This window comes from Apteryx rowi, unplaced genomic scaffold (assembly GCF_003343035.1).
Source record: "Apteryx rowi isolate R43461 unplaced genomic scaffold, aptRow1 scaffold_71, whole genome shotgun sequence".
NCBI lineage: Eukaryota > Metazoa > Chordata > Aves > Apterygiformes > Apterygidae > Apteryx > Apteryx rowi.
In genome coordinates this window covers 408,222-430,170 of record NW_020450994.1, presented here as the reverse complement: position 1 = coordinate 430,170, position 21,949 = coordinate 408,222, and the positions used below count along the sequence as shown (strand labels likewise).

Below are 21,949 nucleotides of genomic sequence, written 5' to 3'. Positions count from 1 at the left end.
GGGTGAAAAAACAGATGCTGCTGAAAAAGATGCCGAGGGATGATAAGAAGTACATGCTGAAGCTGGAGATGACATATCGCAGAAGCCCAGTGCGAATAAAGTGTCCAAAAAGCAGTGGTCAGTGCAGCAGAGAAGTCATAATGGATGAGCATAAAGAAAAGACCTTGAGATTTTTCAGGAAAAAGCTTGTTAGAGACCTTGGCAAGAGTAGTTCCAGTGGAGGGAAAGGAAAGGAAGGACAGATTGAAGATTTCAAGTAAAGAACTACAGGAAAGGAACTTGAGGCATCAGTTGTAAATGTTTGAAAATTACATTCTTTGTGAGCTGTTTGTTTTAACACAGCTGTACGGAGATGCTATAATGACTTCAGATGTCCCTCTGAAGGATCAGCATGAATTACTGAACGTTGGAGCTGAGGGCCTAACCAGGCCCAGATGTAGCTCTGGCCTGTGCTGTAAGGAAGGTGAGGGTGAAATTTCCCTCCTCATCAGGATAGACCAGGGGTCTCTGAACATATCTTACATTTCATTGACATTGCACCCGTTTTGCCATCTTTGTCATCACTGCTTGTTACTGGCAAAAGGAAGTGGCTTGAAGCAATAACATGTAGCTGCGCTGTGTGTTCACTGCTCTTTTTCTCAGTAGCAGTACTCATGTGTGAAGTGTTACTTATATTGTGGCTCAAGTACCTTTAATTTAAGAAGCAGGCCTGAGCAGAATGTTTTATAACTGTGATTTTGTTGACACATGCTGATATATTTAAGCTGAATCTTTTCTGGAAATCTGTTAATTTTGAGAGGAATGTCTCTGAGATTCAGAAAAGAGACAGGCTGGTTGATAGGGTAATGAATGTAAGGGGACCTGATGCTTAAAATCTGAAGTTTTCAGTCTGGGAGTAGCCTTTTTGACACTATTCTGGTATCAAAGCATTCTTGAAAGTATTCTTTTTTTCTTTGTTTGTGCAAAATAAACACAAATTAGAGAAGTTACTGTGACATGAGTCACATGCTGTGATATGGAATTGCCCTCTCCAGTTGGTTTAGTTATAGCAGTATTTTTTTTAACTGCTAGTCTATGAATCTCAGATGTCAATGGGCTACTTTTACAGGATCTGTGAAAGGTAACTAAGAAAAGCAAGCCAGAACTAGAAAGGTTAAGTTGACTCTAGAGCAGTCCACCTGGCACTGCAAATTTTTTAGGGGTCTTCATATCTGAATAGTTTGAAAACCACTGAACTAAAGAAAAGCTTGCAGAAAAGCATACAAACAAATCTAGTAAGAACAAAACAATTTTTACTTTTTTTTAATTTACAGCCTTTTATTGTAACCCTTAAGTACAATAGGAATGCATTTTTCAGTGTATGAGATATTGGTTTTAGGAACAATCATTTGGAATTACAGAATCATAGAATTTAGTTGGGAAGGGACCTCTAGAGGTCATCCAGTCCCAACTCCTGCTCAAGGCAGGTCCAATCAGATCATGTTACTTAGGTCCAATTAGATCAGGTTGTTCAGGGACTTGTGCAGTCAAGCTTAAGTACCCTCAAAGATGGAGATTCCACAAGCTCTCTGGACAACATGTTGCAGTGTTTGACCATCCTCACAGTAAAGAAAAAGTTCCCATATGTTATCTAACTGGAACTTCCCATCTTCCAAATTGTGTCTGTTGTCACTTGTCTTACAGCTGTGACCCTTCTCCGAGAAGAGTCTGGCTCCATCTTCTGTGTACCCTCTCATTAGGCAGTTGTAGATAGCAGTAAGATCCCTCTTTAGCCTTCTCAAGGTGAAGAAACCCAGTTCTCTCAGCCTCTCCCCATACATCATGTTCTCCAGCCCTGTAACCATCTTGATGGCAGCTCTTCACTGCCTTCTAACCCACTGATGGCTCTGCTCTGGACTTGCTCCAATATGCCAATACCTTTCTTCCTCTGGAAAGCCCAGAAGTGGCCATAATACTCAGATGTTGTCTCACAAGTGCTGAAGAGAGGGGGATCTCACGGCACAAAGCAATCAGGCTGATCAGGCACAATATGCCCTTCCTAAATCCTTGCTGGCTGTTTCCACCTTCTTGTCCTTCATGTGCCAGGAAATGGCTTCCATGAAGATTTGTTCCAGGTTCTGAGGTTAGGCTGACCATCCTGTAGTTCCCCTCCTCTTGCCCTTCCTGAAACTGTGTGGTGTTTGCCTTTTCAAGTCATCGAGGCTGGATCACCGTGACCTCTCAAAGATGACAGACTGCCCTTGAAATGACATTGGCCAGCCCCCTCAGTACCTTTAGATGCATCCCATCTGATCCCATGGATCTGTATATGTCCAGCTGGCTATGTGCTCCATCTGCCTCTACTGTTGGTAATGCTCCATTCCCTGCCACAGACTCTGCTAGTAGGTTGGGGATCCTGGGAGGCCTGAGGACAAACCTTCTCAGGGAAAACTGAGCCAAAGAAAGCACCGAGTACCTTGGCCTTTTCCATATCCTGTGTTAATAGGTTCCCAGCCCCATTGAACACATTTTCCTTAGGATTCCTTTTGCTGTCAGTGTAGTTGTAGACAGCTTTAGTGTTGCCCTTTGCATCCCTTTCTAGTTTCAAATCCAGTTGAGTTTTGGCTTTCCTATCTCCATTCCCGCGTGTTCAGGCAGTGCCTCTATTCCTCTTGAGTAGCCTTTCCCCTCTTCCTCTGTGTGCTTACTTTTGGGGTTTTGGGGCTTGGGGTTTGATCTCAGTCAGGAGTTCCCTGTTCATCTATGCTGGCCATCTGCTGTGCTCGCTTGACCTTTTGCACATCAGATGGAATGTGTTTTGAGGAGGTTGTCCTTGAAGATCAACTAGCTCTCCTGACCCCCTTTGCCACGCATGGCAGACTCCCATTTTTCCTGACAAGCAAATCCCTAACAAGCTGAAATCTACTCTCCTGAAGTCAAGGATTAATAAAATACATGAGAAACTTGATGGAAAAAAACCCACAGCCTCCATATATGGTGTTTAGCCCTCAGAAATGAAAATATTTTGAAGCAGTAAACCTGTTTTGATAATTTTTCTATAAATATTAATCATACAGTGATCTTCCACTGCACTAGCAATCTCCATTACAGTTACTAAGCAGAAGAATTTTTATTTAAATTAAATGATCACTACTGATAATACTGTAATGAAAACAGTGATTTCTGTGTTTGTCTTTAAAATGGTCAGGCATATGAATAACCATAGGTGTTCAGATTACTGCTATATATCTTGTGGAGGTGAAACAGTTTATATCTCAGCTGAGCTGAGGCCATAGCCATTTCATGCTAATTTTAAAAAATGAGACAGCAAGCAGACTTGATTTCCTCTATATGCTTCCTCTTGAGCTGGTTACTGCTAGATTATGCTACAGTCTCTCTTTTTAATTTTTTTTTCACTTTACTGAACTCTGAGTAACTTACCTATATTATCTGAAGTCTATAACTTTTCACATATTGCTGTGCCACTCCTATTCTGGAAAATATGCAGGTTCCATTACTCATATCAGAAATAAAGTCATTCTCTTTGGATGGAAGTTTCTGAGTAAAATTATGACACTTGCTGGTTTTGTAGTCAGAAATGATAGGTTTACACTCGATCAGTTGTGCTATACTAACAGACATCTCAGTACTGACCTGGTGTGATCCCACATGGCATTTAGATAAGTTTTTTGTGTGTGTTGTGATACAATGAAGGTAGACTGTTAAAACTGCATAAATACACTTCCATAAACAGGTTTTGAAAAGAGAGAAAATTCCATACATTCCACTTCTTCAGCAGCCCACAAAATTCAGTATTTCAGCCAACAGAGCCTTCATCCCTGGTGGCTGTGTTGGCTCAAATACTGATTATTTTTATCTTCCTTCAGTGACTGAATAAGTAGAGTTTATGTAACTATCTTCAGATGACTTTTTTCTTTAATTTGGATAATTTCTTTAAATCGGATAATATTAATTTTTTTACTCTTAATTCTGCTTTCCATGCAGTGACTTATCTAACTTCCAGTAGCTTAGGTCCTCAACTGTGTCCATGGTCTGCTTAGATGTAATGAGACACACAGCCTAGATCCTGCACTTGGGGTTTGGGGACCGTGTGCCAATAAAGTCCCACAGCAGGAGCTCCTTTCTAACCATCTGTGGAATATCTTGGTGTACTCCTCACCTCCAAGGCAAGTTTGGAGGAGGAAGGAGAAGGCAAGCCAATAGAAAGATCCTCTATGCAAGGGAAGTTGTCTTTGACTGGTTTTGGTGACTTTAAATCTATTTTGTGCCACATATTTTACAACTGGAGAATCCTGCTCTTTGACTTTAGTGGCTAAGGGCTTGCTATTATTCTTTGAAGTCAGTGGCAACATTGAATTATGCCTACTGTGTTAAGTAAGGCAGACACAATTTTGTTAAGGTTTATGCATTTTCTAGAGTCTGCCAAATAACAGTTGTTATAATAATAGTTAGCTCTTCACATCCTCTGACGGCTGTAAAAACATTAGTTAATACCCTAATGAGACGATGACTGTCTTGGCTGCTTTTTATACTTTGACGTGTCTTTGTTGTAATGGGGAGTCTAGTAGAGCCAACTTCAGAAATCTCGTGGTTTCAGCTCCACAATGATTATGCTAAGGATTAGATTGGAAAAAAAAGAACCAGGCAGTGATTAAAGTGTAAAACAGGAGAACTGAATGTCTAAACAGTTTGTTGAAATGCTACTTGATACCATGTTCGTTTAGAAAGTAATCAATAATTATTTTTATAAAGTTTAAGTGTTATTTAAAATACAAGTAAACAGTGGAGGAATAGATACCATCAAGCTTGACTGTAGGATACACTCTGTTCTCATATGAAGATTGTTAGTTTTATTATGTTACAGTAGTGCTGGATGAAGTCTCTGGAGGAGAAGCTGTTTTTTTCATGCATAGGCTAAGCCAGAAACCATGCTTTTCTGTTTTCATTTACTGGCTGCTGTCTTACTACAGCATATCAAAATGGAAGATTTTTTTTTTTTGTAATGAAATGAGAAGACCTATAGCTCCATTTTTCTAGAATTATATTAAAATCCATTTGTTCTGTTCTTCTGTCTTAATTTTATTCATGGAATACACACAAAGGGTTGCAAGCTGATGAGGAAACAATACTTGCAAGAGATGCGTGTTTATTTGTTATGCTCCTCTTCCTACTTTTGTTCTTTGCCTGAGAGCTGCAAGTTTCTTGAATTTTTAGAATGTTGCTTGATAGTTTTTTGTTGAAAATGAAATAGACAAGTATAAGATACTCTTCTCTCCTTTTAAATACAGAAAGGATGTCATTTGTATCTACTGTATGTCTTATATAGTTTCTGATAAAGAAGAACTATAGTCTGACCATTATTTTAATCTTTTTAATATTTTCTAGAACACAGCCAAAAACAGTTTTTGCAGAAGTGGAACAAGAAGAGGATGAAACAGACAAGCCAGAGTGGAAAAAACGTAAAATTTGAAGAATTTGGTTTAAAGAACAATTCAAAAGCATTTGAAACAAAGTGCAGCATGTATTTCTTTATTTGGGGTAGCAGGTCAAAATCTTTGAAAGCATAAATTATTTTGATGCATAAAACTTCCTACAGTTTAAAAAGGATTGTTGTATTACAGTGGACTGTAATTCTACATCTGAATTTTGTAATAAGGAATGAATTATATTGTGCAAAGGAAAACTCCTCCCTGTGTCAGTTACTTAACTTTGTGATTTAAATGAAAAATATCTGTGCTTATAATTTTGAATAGAATTCTGTTGAATTCAGGATATTGCTAAATGTTTTTTTTATTACTGCCAACTTTACCAATGCTGTGTCATGACAATGTTAAAGGATTTTAAGTATCAGAATAAAATAATACAGAGTTTCAAATTTCTTCTCATTTTTTCTTATATCACAAGTAACCCCCAAGTAAACAAGGTTTACACTTTTATGCAGATTTATTAATCTGGAATAATCCAGTTCAATTAGCTTGTATGTGAATTTTAGAAAACATGTTTTCTAGTGTCCATCCTTATGTGAATGATGATGTTTGTTAATATGTGTAGTATCTCACAATAATATTTTATACAAATTTTATTTTTCAACCATGTGAAATAGGAACAGACAATTATATATTTTGTTTTAATAAAACCAACATATGTTTATTTCCTAGTTGATAAAGAATTTTATTCAGGCCTCCTAACTTTATAAGTTTGTACTGATTAGTGTTAACACAGAGCAGAATTGTATATTTATTATCAAGTCTTGGTGTATATTGATTTTGTTGTATGCCTGAATTGTGTATTTCTTGTCTCACACTCTATGAAGACTGATAGTGGTTATTTAAATATTGAAAGGTTTCAGTGTTTAACACAGAATTGCGATGTTAAATGTCATAAACTGAAGGACAGAGATATTTAAAATTAATATTCTTTGTGGAAGCAGAAAGGAATCTAAATTAGTTTAGACATTTATATTGTGATTATAATAGTATACAATGTGGTAAGTATTGTGATTATAATTATATATAATAATGCAAGCACTCTGCATTTCCACTAAGAGTAGAGAACAAAAGATCATAAACAATCAAGCTTTATTAATTATGAATAGATTCTGAAGGCATCTGTTAAGGCTATATTTAGCAAAGCATTTAATCACCTTCCTAACCTCAAGCATGTGTCCTGATAGAGTCAATAGAGCTTAAATTTTTTCTCAAGTGTTCTCTGCATCATGATTTAATTGTGTGACTTCCTTGACCATGCTTATCTTTTTCAATTATCATTTCTATACATTAGGGAGAAGTAAGCCTGTTCTCAAAAGGTGGCGTGAGATTTGTCTAACATTCCAACAACAAAACATTTCCACTGCTTTAACTCAGTATTGTCCTCTGATCAGAGTGGAACCTCACTAAATAATCCGCAACTTGTCTTTTTGCCTTTTAGAAAATGTTTTAGTACATACTTATTTAAAACAGCAAAGAAATGCTTAGTTTGCAGTTACTGCTGTCATATGTAATATGAAGGACAATACCTATGTAGACAGGAAAAGGAGGAGAAAAGAAAGCAGCAGGTGAAGAGCAGCAATTGTTAACAGGACCTGCTAAAGACCTCTCTGGAATGTCCCCTTCAGCTAAGTAATGTTAAATGACCATTGTTTCACTAAAGACTATTTTTTATTTTACTTCATCCAAATAATGCACTACAAAATAAAGCATTTTCAAACAAATTTATATAACAAAGTGGTAAGATTTTAAAAGATTTAATAGGTCCTTGGTTATAGGTGGAATATAAACAACTTATGATTTCTATTGTTAGAGTTGTTCACTGAGGCAGCATGGTTTAGTGGAGAGCAGAGCTGGAGGGAAAGGCAGATGAGGAAAAATGCAGCAACTGTTCTCTGAGTTTGGGAGGAATAAAAAGTAAATAGGCAAAACTTCTCCTTTTATGTTATTTATTTTGAGCAGCTAGATCTTGTTTTCTAATTTTATTTTATTGCAAGTGAACCCTGTTAGAATTTCTTTCTCTGTTTTAAGAGTTCAAGTCATTATTATTCACAGCGTTTAATTTCCCAATTGTCTTAAATGACTGTTTTATCTGCTTAAAATTTAAAATAACGTCTGTGCAAAAAATACTAAAAAATATAAAGCTAACTTAAATTACATTTATACTTGTACTTAGCTCATGCTGTTTGCATTAGTCCTAGACATTGGATTTTCAGGCAGCATGTTCACCAACAAGGCAAACTTTAACACACTTTTAAAAGCAATTTTTAATGTTGGGCAGCTCAATAGTAAGAGTTAATCCAATCAGAAAGGAGAGATATGAAGAGTCTGCTTGGCCATACTTGGGATAGCAAGCTCTGACTCACCACTTTGAATTGTCCAGGGAAAAATATTAACATGAATAAATACTTGGTATGAAAGGTCCAGCTCTACGTGCAAACAGAATATTAGAAACACTATTTGTATTAATTGTATATGAATGTAATTTTCTTTTAGACTTTCACCTAGGGCCTCCCTTTCTAGTTTTAGTCATTGCCAAGTTGTGATCTTAGTTTTCCATATGCTACATATCTGGCCAGAGTCTAGATGGACTTTTGTTTGTGTATCTCTGGAACAAGGTGGGGTTTTTGTTTGTTTGCTCATTTCATTGAAAGACCCATTTACAGAGGTGCCACAGTCATCTCTAGCATTGTGGCATGCAGAATGGCTTCCCCCGTGCCTTCTCCAGGGCTGGATTTTTCTCCTCTTGTTCTGTGCAGCTTCTAGATGTTTCTATATAGCAATTTATGCTCCTTTGTCCTTTGTGCTATAGTTCAGTGACTTGTTAAGGCCAGTGTTCAGTGCGACGTGCCTGTGCATAGGGCCAAGACTTTCCCTGCTAGATGGTTGCAGCCTACCAGCTGGTGGGCAACTTAGTTTCCCTTTCCTTGTTTGTGTCATTGCTGCTGGTATAAAGGTCTTGTTTTCACTCTGCAGTCATTCGTCTTGCTTATCTTATTTTTTAAAAGTCTTCTACAACAGGCTAGTTGAATGCTAATGTTGTCTTTGAGTACTGACACTTTCCCTCTGGCTGTTTGTAACTATTTTACACTTGTTTAAGTTCATCTCTGCACAGGTACTTCTTATGACCTGTCATTTACTGAAGATGGTACTTTTGCCTGTTTGATGATTGTTAGCAAGAACCGTGCATTTGTGCCCATAGGTCTTTGGCTCCTTGGCTGTAATTACGTGCCTGGCTTGGTTTTCTTTGTCTTGCCTGCTGTTTTGCTGTTGGACTGTAGAAGAATATTTCTTACGGGAAGAGAAACCATGAGTTTTTATCCTATCAGTTTAATCTCTGCTGAACCCTGAGGAGTGTTTTGCAATGAGCTGGCATTGCTGAGTGGAAGTGCCATTCTCTTGGTTGGATCTTTGCCCATTAGTTTCGTTGGCTGTCTGTATGACCTCTAATGCCTTTGTGGGTATCCAGCTTGAGACATCTGTAGCTCACACCCTCATTTAATACTGAATCATCTGAATTTTGATGTCTTTTATTGTGGCCTGTTAGTCACAGTAGTGCTGTGTGGCATATGTTATATTGCAAAATCTGTCTTCTATTTCCTGATCATGTTAAATGCCTGTGTGTCCGCCTAGCCTACCTCTCAGCAATGGGAATGTAACAAAAGCCATATAGTTACCATCATTAAAAGTCAGCAGACTAGTTCTGGCTTCTTACCACAGCTGATTCATGAGGATCTGTCCCCGCTTCCTGATCCCTGAGCTCTTTTCCTGTGTTGCACTGTTTCATACATACATGTGAATGAAGAGTTGGATAGTTGGCCAGTAGATATATCCTTATGCTTGCCTGGATTTGAAGCGTGGACTCATCTCATTGCATCAGTTTTAAAATCTGCTATGATTTTTGGCTAATCCCATTTAAACACAATTTTGTAAAAGATGTGCACTTCATCCATCCTCTGGGAATCCAGCATCTAATTGCTTCCTGCAGTCTGGATAGCTCTGAAACACAAGATATTTCTGTCTGTAGCACATTATCCTGGTTGAACTTTGCTTTGGTTGCCAAAACTTCTCATTTTAGATGCAAAGGTATTGTGGCATGCCGACAGCCTGTCCCATTTACCACTTGGGCAGCAGTTTTATTCTCAGATTAGCGTGTTGGAATCTCGGTAACCTATGTGTTGCTTGAGTGCCTTGCCAATGCTTTCTTTATGATATTTTCTAATGGCTGATGATCGGACAATGCTGTGGTTCATCTCGCACTCTGACAGGTGACTCAAAAGAGGCCTGATTCAGAAAGCATAGGAAATGAGCCCTTTTCTACCTTAGCTTTCATGTTGTGTTTCTAAACTGTTCTGTAGGACTGTAGAACTTCAGGGCTAGTACTTTAGACAGATTTTTCTTATTCTTTCAAAGACATGTTCCTTTGGGCTTCCTTGTTGTATCATGAAATAATAGAGCAGCAGATAAATGCAGTCAGTAGATAAACTGAACTGGATGGGTCCTTGAGTGGTTATGTAGTCCATTCTTGACCCAGATTATAGCTATACCTGAACTAGTTCTGACATATTTATTGAATCAGCTCTTAAAAGCCTCCCATGGTAGAGATTTCACAGTCTTCCTAAACAATATGTTCCGGTGCTTCATTCTTCTTACCAGTAGAAAGTTTTTCATATTCTTTAAGAAGAATAGTTCTTGCAACAATTTAAGCCCACTGTTTCCTATCCTGTTCCCAGCTGCCAAGGAAGTTAGTTTATGGGCTTCTCCTTTGCAGCAGCTTTTTACTATATTTGATGTTTATGATCTTCTCCTTGTATCTCCCCTTTTTTTCAGTTTTCCCTTATGGTTCATGTTTTCTGACATATTGACATTTTTTTGCTCTTTTCTGCCTTGTTCTGCTTGTCCACATGTTTTGTGAAGTGTACTCCCCACAACGTATTCAGTGTTCCAGATGAAGCTACTTTTTTAGCACTGCTTAGTAAACATGAAAAAAGTTTGCATGTTGGATTATAGTCACTTTTTTTCTCTACAGCATGGCATTGTTGTTTTGCCTTCACTTCCTAACCTCCCACAAACTCCAGAACCTCTTCTGCAGAGTTGCTGCCCAGCCAATTCACTATTTAGTGTTGGTGTATTATTCTTAAATATTGCACTTTGTCCTTTGTCCTCACTGAATTTCATTACATTTTCTCAGAACTTCTCTCCATTTTAAGATTATTTTGAATTTTCTCTTGACCCCAAAGCGCCTGCAGCTTTTTACAGCTTCCAGTTGTCAGCGAATGTAAAGAATGTATTTTCTGTTCATTCAGCCAGGCCACTAATAAAAATGTTGGTTAGTGACAGATCCATAAGATTATGTATGTATGTATGGGAAGGAAATGTTTTATACAGTATTAATTTTCTTAAGGGTCCATAGACTTCTAGTTGGTGTACTCAAAATTTTTGGAAAAATAGTTGACTTACCTAGAAATTGCTGGATTCCCTTCACGTCCTTTGGTTTCAGGATTTCTTTAATGGCTCTGTCTCTTCGTGTCCAGCAGGAATCCTTCTGACATTAACAATGTTTGGTGTGGGAGACCTCAAGACCCCTTTGTGTTCAACTTTTCAACAGTCTACATTCTGGATGTATTTTCAGCCTGTCCCCCTTAGGGATTTTGATCCTGGATTCTCACTTCCTTTAATTCGCCTTCTATAATAAAAAAAATATCGTCTGCTATAATCTTCTGTAAATTAGCAGTAGCATATCTCTAGGGCCAGCCTCACACCAATAGGTGTTCATCTGGCTCCTGATCTGATTTACTCTAGGACTGGGTTAGTACCTTCGTGCCTGTCAAAAGCTGTAACAGAGCGGTGAGGTCTGTGGTTGTCTTGCCTGCGGTGATTGCCTTGCCTGCAGCATAGGGGAAGCAGCAATGTTTCTTGTTATGCGGCTTTCCTGTTCGCCATCTGCTCTTGCACTGGCATCAGGAAGGTTTTACTGTATACCATCATCTTTAGGCCTTATTTTTGTAGTCTGTTAGTAACGCTTGTCAAGATCACTGAGGCTGCATTGCAGCTGACTTTACAGTCCATCTAGGATGAAATAAATTGTTTAATTTAAGAACATAGGTGCATAGGTGACACTTAGCTTGCAGGTTTCCGTAGTTTCAGTCACTTCAAGCACTTCTCTTTTATTCTTTGGATGCTGCTGAACACCCTGTGTCTCTGTTCCTCACTCCCTTTGGGGCACTGTCATTCCCAGGCTGGAAATTTTCTCTCTCCACTTCTTGCTGGTTTCCACAGCACATGCGCCTGACTGTGGAGCCTGCAGGCTCCATGCATCCCACGTTACTTAGCTGGATTCTCCGCATCTGTTGGGCAGCCTCGTAGGCCTGTTAATGTGGTGTTGCCACAGCTAGTAGCTGGCCGAAGGCTTTGTGTTAAGCTAACAGCCCCCAGGACTTGTCTGGTTTTGTATGAACTTGTCCTAGCCTCCCTGGAGCTTTGTCTTAGCTGCAACAACAGTTGTCTAACAGCCAGGTGACCACTGCTTAATTTAAGGTTTTGCTTAGCTTTGTACAATTGTGAGGAAACACCTATTATGATGCATAGCTTTGTAATTAATAGATAGTAATTACACATGGTAATGAACTACTTATGACCCTAGAATTAAAATGTTGTGTAGAGGAGTACAGACATGTGATGATAGTGGAAGTTTTGTAGGTATGGACACAGGAGTATACCTGCAACCCTGGGGCTGTAAGCAGCTAGCTAACCAGTGGTCAGTTATTGGTCATTCAAGGAATGCAGCTTTGAGAGCTGGGTAAAGCTGTTTCTTGGGATTGCAGAGAGGACAAAAGTCAAGTATCTAGCATATATAAATCATGCCATATATCGTAAATCTGGCCCTAACATGGGACTGCAGACCACTGAAGAAAGAGCGAGGAATTAGTGCATTTTACAAAAAGTATAAAAATAATCCCATGCAGATTCTTGGGTGAAGAACAAGAACACCTCACCAACAACATCAGCATCCTCCTCCTAGCAAAGAACTAGGGATGCTAACTTGCTGCACCACCCCATATTCCTCGTCACCCCCCAGACCGGAGCCACCGACGTAGGACCCAGAGGGACAGTGGATGGGTGAGCACAAGATCAGAGAGGAAGGGTAGATCCTGGGAATTGTGTGTGTATAACAATTTTAACTGTATTGTTATTGAGACTACTTCTGTAATAGTATTTTTTTTTAAATTACTGTAATAATTAGGTCTGGACTAGAATATTTCTTTGATCAGTTAAGATTTTGATTAGCCTAGCAAATTCCTGGCATTGTGTATAGGTATGTTTCTTTGGCCTACATAAGCTGCACAAGTTGTATTGCAGCCATTCTGTGTCAGTTGCTTTTATCCCTTTTCTGTACTATTAGTTTCCCTTGTTGCTTGGTGGTATCTCTCTAGTGTAGTGAAATCCAAGTTTACAGAAGTTACGCAAGCAAAGGACTGTTTGGCAGTAGGCATAAAACTCAGGAGTTTGCATGTGATTCTAATAAAAGACATCTCTCGTAGCATTGGTGAGGGGGTCACTCTGTGATGAAACTGGTATATAGTTTGCAGACAGCTCTTCATCTCAAATTACCTAAGCAGAAAAGACTAACATTAGGAGGCTTCCAAATATAAAGGTCATCATCTTCAAATTAGCCTTTGCAAGCAACTCTATAAACAATCGCTCAAAGTGCTTATAGCATTTTCCAGTAAGATCTGCCAATAAGCATTAGCCAATAAGATCTGATTATTCATAGAAAATTCCAATGTATCTTGATATATTTATTTTAAATAAGTTTCTGGATTATTTAATAAAAAACCCATTTATTATAATGTTTTGGGGAGAACATAAAGTTTCCGGTTTGTTACGGTAATACACGTAACTATTAATTTTTGTACATTATCCAGTAAATCTGTAATAATAGTGCCTATAGCTGTGTCCCCATAGCTTAGCAGCATCACAGAATTGGAGCAACACCATGCTATTCTACAAAAACGTAATGGTTCAGACAAATTTAATTCATCCTTAATATAACAATGCAGCAATTAAAGGAAAATCAGAAGCAGTCCCAGACTGATAGCAGTCTCATATTACCCACTCCCAGAGCAGTACCCAGTTGGTAAGAAACTAAGGCACAGTGATTCAGGAATTTTTACCTGGAAATGAAATGGCATATGAACACAGCGCGAAGACTTGCAGAAGACTGTAAGAAATGGATCATGATAAATAGTAGGGTACTGAGATGAGTGGGAGGTGATTGGTGGGATGCTGCAGGAATAGGAAGTTTATGTCCGGTTTTATATAACATCAAACTACCCCCTTCGAGATCATTAAATAGGATGTTAATGAAATTAACAGATGATGCAGGCAAATACTGCAAGCACTATTGAAAAGAGAAGCCGGAAATAACAAAAGGAGTCACCCTGACAAATGCAAGATAATACATCTGGAAAACAATAATTCAAAATGCAGATTATTTTTTCCTCTGTGGTAGGAGGACTCTCAGCTAGACCAGAGTTGGTGGATGGCAATTTACATTTCTGCATTCCTTCAGACATGGCAGCCAAAAAATATGTGGAGCTTTTGCCAAAGGGATTGGTTGCGACTGAGCAGCTTAAGTGAGACCTGGACGGGAAACGTTGCACGCTCTGTCTGTCAGCCACTGCAGGATACGAAAGTAGCTGCGGTGACTCTAGTCTGAAGATTGACTTGGTAAATACAGCGTGGCGAGGTCTCTTTTTATTAGCTCCAGATGCTGATGTCGTACGTACTACAAGTTAAAAGTGCTCCTTTCTATATACTGCCTTGCAAATTTAGCTGGCTCTCTGAAAGTCAAGCTCTTGTCTCCTACCAGCTTGAACAGTTTGGGTTTTGATATCTTTTTCTGTGTGTAAATAGTTATATGGAGATTTCAAGGAAATAAATGATAATAACAAATAAGTTTGATTTGGACTTGCTGGTCCATTAAACACTACCCATATATCCATATGTAATAAGAGGGAAAATGCTTCTTGGTTTGTTAATTTATAAAACAGCCCATGCCTAACTTTTGGATCCAGGAGCCATGTAAAATGAAGTGTTTTGACAGTGCCAGCACAGAGGACTCCTGGTTCACAGGAGGCTCTCCCTGATCCTACAGTAACACAAATACCGTTGACTGACACGAGGCAGATTATTCTTGAATGTTGAGGGTGCTCTGGACAATTACTCTAAAAGGAACCTTCTCCTGCATTACATTGCCTAAAGCATGTCAAAGCCCAACAGTTCAACCTATCATTTTCTTGCAGATTAACATGTCACGTGCTAAAGTAACTGAGATCAATTTTGTCTTTAATATGTGATAAACATTTGTATACACCTATATGCATACCTATATTGTTTCTTTTATTGATGAGGGCAAGGTATTTAGCAAATTTTGCTTGAGAAGTAACATGTTACATATCTCAAGGAGCTTCAGTGCATTATCTGTCGGGATGAACAGTTCTCTTGGGGGATATTTACTCCATCTTATTTAGGCAGTATTTTAGATGCAGTGTAGAGGACGAGAGAAAAGAACCCCAGTTGCCCACGTATCAATGAGAGAGACAGCTGACAAGCGAGGAAGTGGAGGGACCTGCAGTAAGTAGTTTAAAGTAAATGGCATAACTTTCCCTCACCCGACTCGTGATCCAGTTAGGCAAAACACTCATATTAACCCTGTGCCGAATGGAACGATGCACTGGGGTACCCAGAGTCACAAAATGGAAAAAGAAGAAAAGAGTTTTTTTTTTTTCTCATTTGAATACAAGCAGTACTACAGAGGCAGACTGATATAGTGCTAAAAATGATCTTGGTGAGATTCTCCCCAGTGCCGAGGTGCTCATTTTTAGTCACCCTCAGCTCAGAAGTTCAGGCCCGTAGGGTCCCACTGCAATGACCCTTTGTTGGGAAGCCACTGCTGGCGTGGTGGGGCTGGCAGATGGTGACCTCAGTCCAGTCGTAGGAGGAAGATAGGGATGAAGGTGGGTGTCTGGTTGACACACCTATGCATTACAGCCCCTGGTCATAAAGAGATTAATGAGTGAATGTTCAAAGTTTTCATAGTGTTTTCTAAACATGTAGCAAATTCATCATGTAAAGTAAGAAAGGTCACAGATGAAGAATGTTTTAATGACGACGACTGTTAAATGGGCTGTTGCATTCCCAAATGCTGTGAGAGATTTTGCTGCTCAGAAACTGATAATCTTTTTGGTTGAGACTCTATAAAATGTCCATTTGTAGGACCCTTTTGTTAATTTTTGCTACCTTTTAACTCATGTTTACAGATACAAACAAAAAAAAAAGTAAAAGGGAAGCTTTAGTTCTGTAAATGAGATAAGTGTCACAATGGTATATGTCCTTTCTGTTCTTTTTAACCACTTGCTTTACTCTCTAGCATACTGTCCTACTGCCTAGGATACAACGGAGTTTTAAGCAGTTCTGGAAGAGAAGTTGTTAAATGTTTGTTTCTTTGGATAAAAAGAAGTAATCTAATCAAATCCTACCAAGTATCCCAGTATTGCTTCCTGCCTTTCCTCTTTGCTGCACTGCAAGAATCCCTGTTCAAGTTCAGGTTCTTATTCTGTTCAGCGTTTTTCAAACTTATCATCAGAGATGGTTTCTTCTCTAAGAATCGAAGTAAGAAAAACAACTACAGGACTGAAGAAGCATAAGCATAAGATGAGAGGAGAGTTAATCAAAATCAGATTAGTGGCAGATCTAGGAATATAGCTCAGCTATCTCAATATCCCTTTGGTACTCTTTTCCAGGATCTCTCTGCTGCTAGGAAATCTGTAAGATATATTTTTGAATCAGGGTAATTCTCTTATCTTATGGTTGTAATCTAACTTTTGTGGTTTTGTGCCTGCAATTGAATTACAAACAGAGCTGTGTAACTGCTTTATCAGCCATTTGTTTACCATGGGAAACTAAATACTTCAATGTGCAGGTATACTGCTCCGACGATTAAAGTTGAAATTGCTCTGTAGGAAATTTCCCCTGAATGGCACATCACTTAATTCTGCTTTGTGCCATAGCTTCATTAAATCCTTTAGTTCATTCTGGCACTTAGTTCCCTGCAGATAACGTAGAAAAAATTCATTTTCTTTGAGATATGGAGGTGCTGCTCTGGCTCTCCACATCTCAGTCTCAGTGTTGATATTCTTTATAAGTGGATGACGCTGCACAGTTTGGGAGCCTTTTTTTTTTTTTTTAATTAAAAATGGCTGGTATCTAAAATGTAGGGCCTTCTGCCTGCAAGATGAATGCAAGGGTTGCACACCTACAGTGTCTTGTGCAGAATCAATTAGCTTACACTGTTCCATAAATGCCTAGGAGGAAGACAGGACCCCAGTGGCATATCTAGACTGTTTTCCTTGTCCCAGAGCCTGATCAGCATTCCCATTTGTTTCAATCACCCATCCTGAATGGGGATCCTGCCACAGTCCGCTTTGAGGACAGGGATGAAATCTTTTGGAGATTATGCGATTTTATTCAGAGTCAGAACATCACCAAGGTAGGTAGCCAGAGTCAGGGAGTGCTGGCACAAGCGTGAGTTTTAACAGGCTTCGTTTTCATTTTTAATCTGTAGATTAAATGTGATCAGTGATGTGATTGCAGGGAAAGCATGAGGAGAATTTTTATTGTTAATTACCATGATATCGGTAGACATAGAGTAGATGCTGAGGGGAAAAAGCTTTAGATAGCTAGTCGCCCTCCTTAGCACAAAAATTCAGCTCCCAACATTAACCTGATTTGCTTGCCTCTTACTAACAACATAATCAAACGTATTGTGCCAGTTGTACAGGGGGAAACGGAGCGCAGGAGCCAGCACGTCTGCTAATGGAAATGAGCGCTAAGGAGCCACGTTTACTTAAGCCGGCGGAGGATGTTGCCTCGGGTTTTAGCATGTTCGTTTTTCCAGAAATTGTCACGAAGACACCGGTTCTGCTTTAAGTAGAGGGAAAGCTGGGCCAGAGTTCAGCCTGCAGTTTGCAGCGCTGYGGAGCGGAAGAGCTGAGCCTGCGCCAGCCCAGCGGGAGCCTATCTCTGAGGTGAGCTAGCTGATTACGCGAGGGCCCGGGACGGACCGCCAGCTCTGCCGGCTGCGGAGCAGCTCGGGGCAGCAGCGGGCGAGAGCGTCCAGGGGAAGGGAGTCAAATACGCGGTGTGGGGATCAGGAGGGTGAGCAGAGCTGTGGGGCTGGGGGGTCATAAAATACAGGTTGGCTTTTAAATGTGATCACTGCTTTTACATGCTCTTTATAATGAAGTGCCTTGGTATGAGCAGTGTGGATAGTCTTGGGTTTTTTCTTTTCTGCAGTGCAAAGAAATCCAGCCACCTTTTTGCAATGTGTTTCTAAGGGCACAGGAGGTTTTGAGTAATGTGTGGAGATTTAATGCCTTAAGTTATATAGATGAAAGACACAACAGAAATAGAAGATACTTAAAGCCAACATTCTTATTGTTAGAGCATTTTTATGTAAAAATACTGGACAAAAAGCTTAAGAAAGGTTAATTAGGTCAAATTGGATCATTAAATTGTTTTTGTACACGGTGCATGCTGTGGAGCTTGTGTGTGCTGTGTGTGTAATATGTGACTGACTTGGAAAGCATGTACAGCACTTGTGTGAAAATCACGCGTAAGATTCCTAAAATGAAAACCCTGCTTTTTTGCTTCTTTTTCAAATATGGGACATCCATCTGAGGGATTTCCAACACTACACTCCAGCTAGCACATTTAAGCGATAGAATTTGTGTCTGGAGTTTGTACCTATAAATGGCATCAAAGATGCATGTGTCTGTTGTTAATTGATGGCAGGGAATAGGGCCTGCAGATGCTTTTGCAGTAGCACGTAGCAAAAAGAAGTCCTTGCCCAAAAAAGTTTCTGGTTAAAAAGGATACTTGTAGGTATTTTATGAAAGTATGAGAAACAGCTACTTTTAGCAAACCAGGTGCCTTCAGTTGAGCATGTGTGTGTCTGGCGCTTGAATTAAGGCTTGTATCACTTTTACTGCTTCCTTAGTGCTGTTCTTTTTGACAGACATTAGAAGGTCACAAGGTCCTGTGCTGTGTATGAGTACCGTGAGCGATACTGTAACTGTGATGACCAGCTAATGATGTGTGAAGATGATCAGGAGAAGTAAAAGYCTCTAATGCGTTTTGAAGAGAACGTTTGCTCAAGGGAAAACACCGCCTTGAGATTTGCATAGGGAAATCGTTTTAAACCGGGAAAATAAAGTAACCTTGAAAAAAGCATCTGGATGTCTGACAGTTATTCAGAGCTCATAATACACTGTGTTACTGTATGTTGTTCACTCAGGATCTAAAATTAGGTGATTATGTAAGGAGACCACAGCGTACATCTGAATAGCTACTGTATTGGGTTAGTGATGTCACTCATCTTTACTGAGTCTTTAGCTATTCTACGGCTTAGCCAGGGGCCGTGTGAATTCAGTAGTCATGAAATCATAGCCAAGTTAAACTTTAGTGAAGTAAACAAAAACAGAGCTTTTACAAGGGAAAGCAGAACCTCTCCCATCCTGACTAGATCCAGGTGCCATTGCTGCCAACTGTTATTCTGTGTAATGTTTCAGAAAAACATGTTTATAATTTTTAAACTATTAATAATGGAAATGATACAATGAATCTGTCAGGTTGTGATTGCTTGAAGAGATCAGATTAGCTATTGATATTAGCATTTTGTGTGTTGATTATGGAAGTGATTACATTTGCATTGAGGTCCTATAGTCAAGATAATTTATGAACTCCTTTGCGCTGTATGCACTGTATACACTGTTGGTGTGTATAAATAAATAAATAAATGCCGAAAGCAAAATGAGAATTAAATTTTATCCACACATAATACGTTTCAGCTTTCGCACCAGATACGATCCAAATCCAAACAGTAAGACCTATCAAATTTTTCAGAAAAGGGTTTTAGTTGTTCAGTTATGTTTCAGGTGGGTATCTTTTGCACAGTTAGCATGGGTACATATGCCATACATTTCTCCATGTATCTTATTGATTCTTCTTGAATGGCTGTCAGTTTTATATCAGAAAGGAAGCAGGGGTGACCTTGAAGTAAAGGCCTGGATGTAGAGACAACTAGATTGGTTTCTTCAAAATTTGTGTGACTAAATGGCTCTGAATGGTGTCAACCGTTACTTGCTTTCGCAGCTCTCCTGTCTTGATCTGGAACATCGCTGTTTAGGTGAACTTTCAGGGCTGCCCTGTGAGCATATGCACAGGGAGACTGCTTTAATCTAAACTTTTCCCATGGGTTTGCTCTTCCAATGTCCTGGAGTAGTGGAGTCATAGTCTGTGCTAGGCAAAGCCTCAAAAACGAAAAAACTTGGAGTAAAACGGGACAAAAGCCTGTTTATTTCTCAGAAGGTGCCCAGACCTGCAGCAAGGTACAAAGTCACAGGGCTCTTCAGCTTTATGGTATGCTAGAAGGAATTGTTTGGAAGATAACTCGGAAATGCGATGCAAAGGTCCACGCAGGGAGCAGCACGTTGCTGCTCGTCCCCGATGGCGGGGCGCAGCCCTGGCAGGGCGCATGCAGCACCACACTGGTCACAGGGGTCTTCGAGCTCTGCTCCTCCAGAGCAAAAGAAAGGGCTGCATTTGGAAACTTGCTCTTTTCCGAGATGTCTACTTACCTCTTTGAAGTAACAGTTCCCATGTGTTTCCTGCTGCGAGTCCCCCAGGCCCCTGCACTCTTTTCACTTGGTTCTTTTTTTCTCCGGAAGGCTGTTTGTTTCAGGCCTGGTATTGCACTGTGCCCATTTGTTTGCAATGAATGAGAAGCATTTTTCATTTTCTCTGAATTATTGTTGCCAGATATTGTGTATACACATGTTACAGGACATCTTGCAGAGGGAGCTGGCAGATCTGCAAAGCCGATGCGCGTGGATTCAGCAACTGAAGTGGGCTCCCCTCAGCCAGAACCCTGCTGAGGCCAGGAAACACGTATTTATTGCTCTCTGTAAGACCATAGATTTCAAAAACACGGTTTTCTTTAGTTCAGTCAAGATACTAACACTGGACCCCAACCTCCTTACCCCTGAGCACGCCTGACGCCTTTCTGCTTTCTCGTTGCCTTCTCCTTTGTCTCGTTTGCTGGGCCGTCTGCTGCAATACCCGGCAGCAAAGAGAGGCTAGAGCGAGAGTTAGGTTTTGGGGGGAACCAAATTGCACATTTCCTTGTAAACACTTACAAAGTGCACTGGGGATGAGATTAAAACGCTGGGATTTCACACAGTATTCTCACTCCATTTTCAAATTATATTGCTGCACTTAAACTGACCATGTATAAATTATTATCTTCTATTATCTTCAGTAGGACTCTTCTGTAATGGTTTGCTATCATCTCCTTTGTTTTTTTTTTTCTTTCTACTTTGTCCCAGACGATGTGAATATGCATGTCCTGATTAGTGTCTGATTAGTTTGTTGATCAGAGGACTTGTCAGGATGGAAACAACCTACTTACAGACCAGTGTTAGACTTAAAAATTGCATTTTTTGTTAACACAGTGATTCCAAACAATTTTTGTATTAAAACATTTATTCAGAAAATGAAGCGCTGTGGCCTCTACAAGGCCAGATATCTTGCTGCTCTCTATTTCCATAAAGTTGCAGGTGGTTGTGTGTGCTGCTAATTTGATTAAATATTAATTTGGTGGAACAGGGCTTTGGTCTGAAGGTGTCCGTGTAGTAAAGATGATGCTGTCTGGAGTTGCTAAATGAAATTGGTGTCATTAGTGAGATTTTTCGCTGATATTCTGTGCTGGAGAGTCCCCAGGCTGGTCGTAATAACCTGGTGGGAAAAGGGCCCCACAGAGCCTGAGCCGGCGGCTCGGGGCTGCTGCTCTGTGATGGCCCGTGGGGGCAAGAAGAGCCTCAGCCTGTCACACGGGGCAAGGGGGGCTGTGCGGGCCGAGCAAACGAAGTGACAGGAGGGAAGAGCTGAGGATTTCCTGTAGAACTTGGTGAGATGTTTCATCTCTGTAACATCAGAGCATTTTGTTTCGGCTTTGCTGTTTAGACCGACATGCTCTGTGAAATCCACGGGGAGAGGTGAGATGTGAGAAATTCCCTTTATCAGTTGCCATAGAAAATGTTGGCTGAATGGATGAGTTCTCACAAAAGGCTTCTGTTTTGCTAAGTCATCACTTTCTGATGGAGAAGCAAACTGCTGCGTCTGAAAGTGTTGCAAAAACAGTCGATCCTTTCTATTCTTTTTAAAATATTTGTATGTGGAAACCTATAAAAGTCCCAGGAGCAGATTACACGCCTGCTTCCCATTGCTAAACAGTTGCCTGTGTGAATCTCTTTAGGTCTAAATGAGGCTGGTAACTACTGAAGCAGCCTCTCTTCCCCCTAATCCCCCCCTAATCCTTGTACTGTTCTTTGGATGAGGCTCAG

The 21,949-nt window shown here is 39.8% G+C and overlaps 1 protein-coding gene across 3 annotated transcripts in view; it reads left to right on the top strand.

The window, feature by feature from the left end:
* The window catches only part of WDR70 (WD repeat domain 70), a 147,088-nt gene extending 140,938 nt beyond the window's left edge, over positions 1 to 6,150 (top strand). For all 3 annotated transcript variants that reach the window (XM_026087251.1, XM_026087252.1, XM_026087250.1), the window contains exon 18: positions 5,386 to 6,150. In XM_026087251.1, coding sequence (XP_025943036.1) covers positions 5,386 to 5,470 — 85 coding nt within the window. In that variant the 3' untranslated portion in view covers positions 5,471 to 6,150. The remainder of the gene's footprint in view (positions 1 to 5,385) is intronic.
* The last annotated feature ends 15,799 nt before the right edge of the window (positions 6,151 to 21,949 follow it).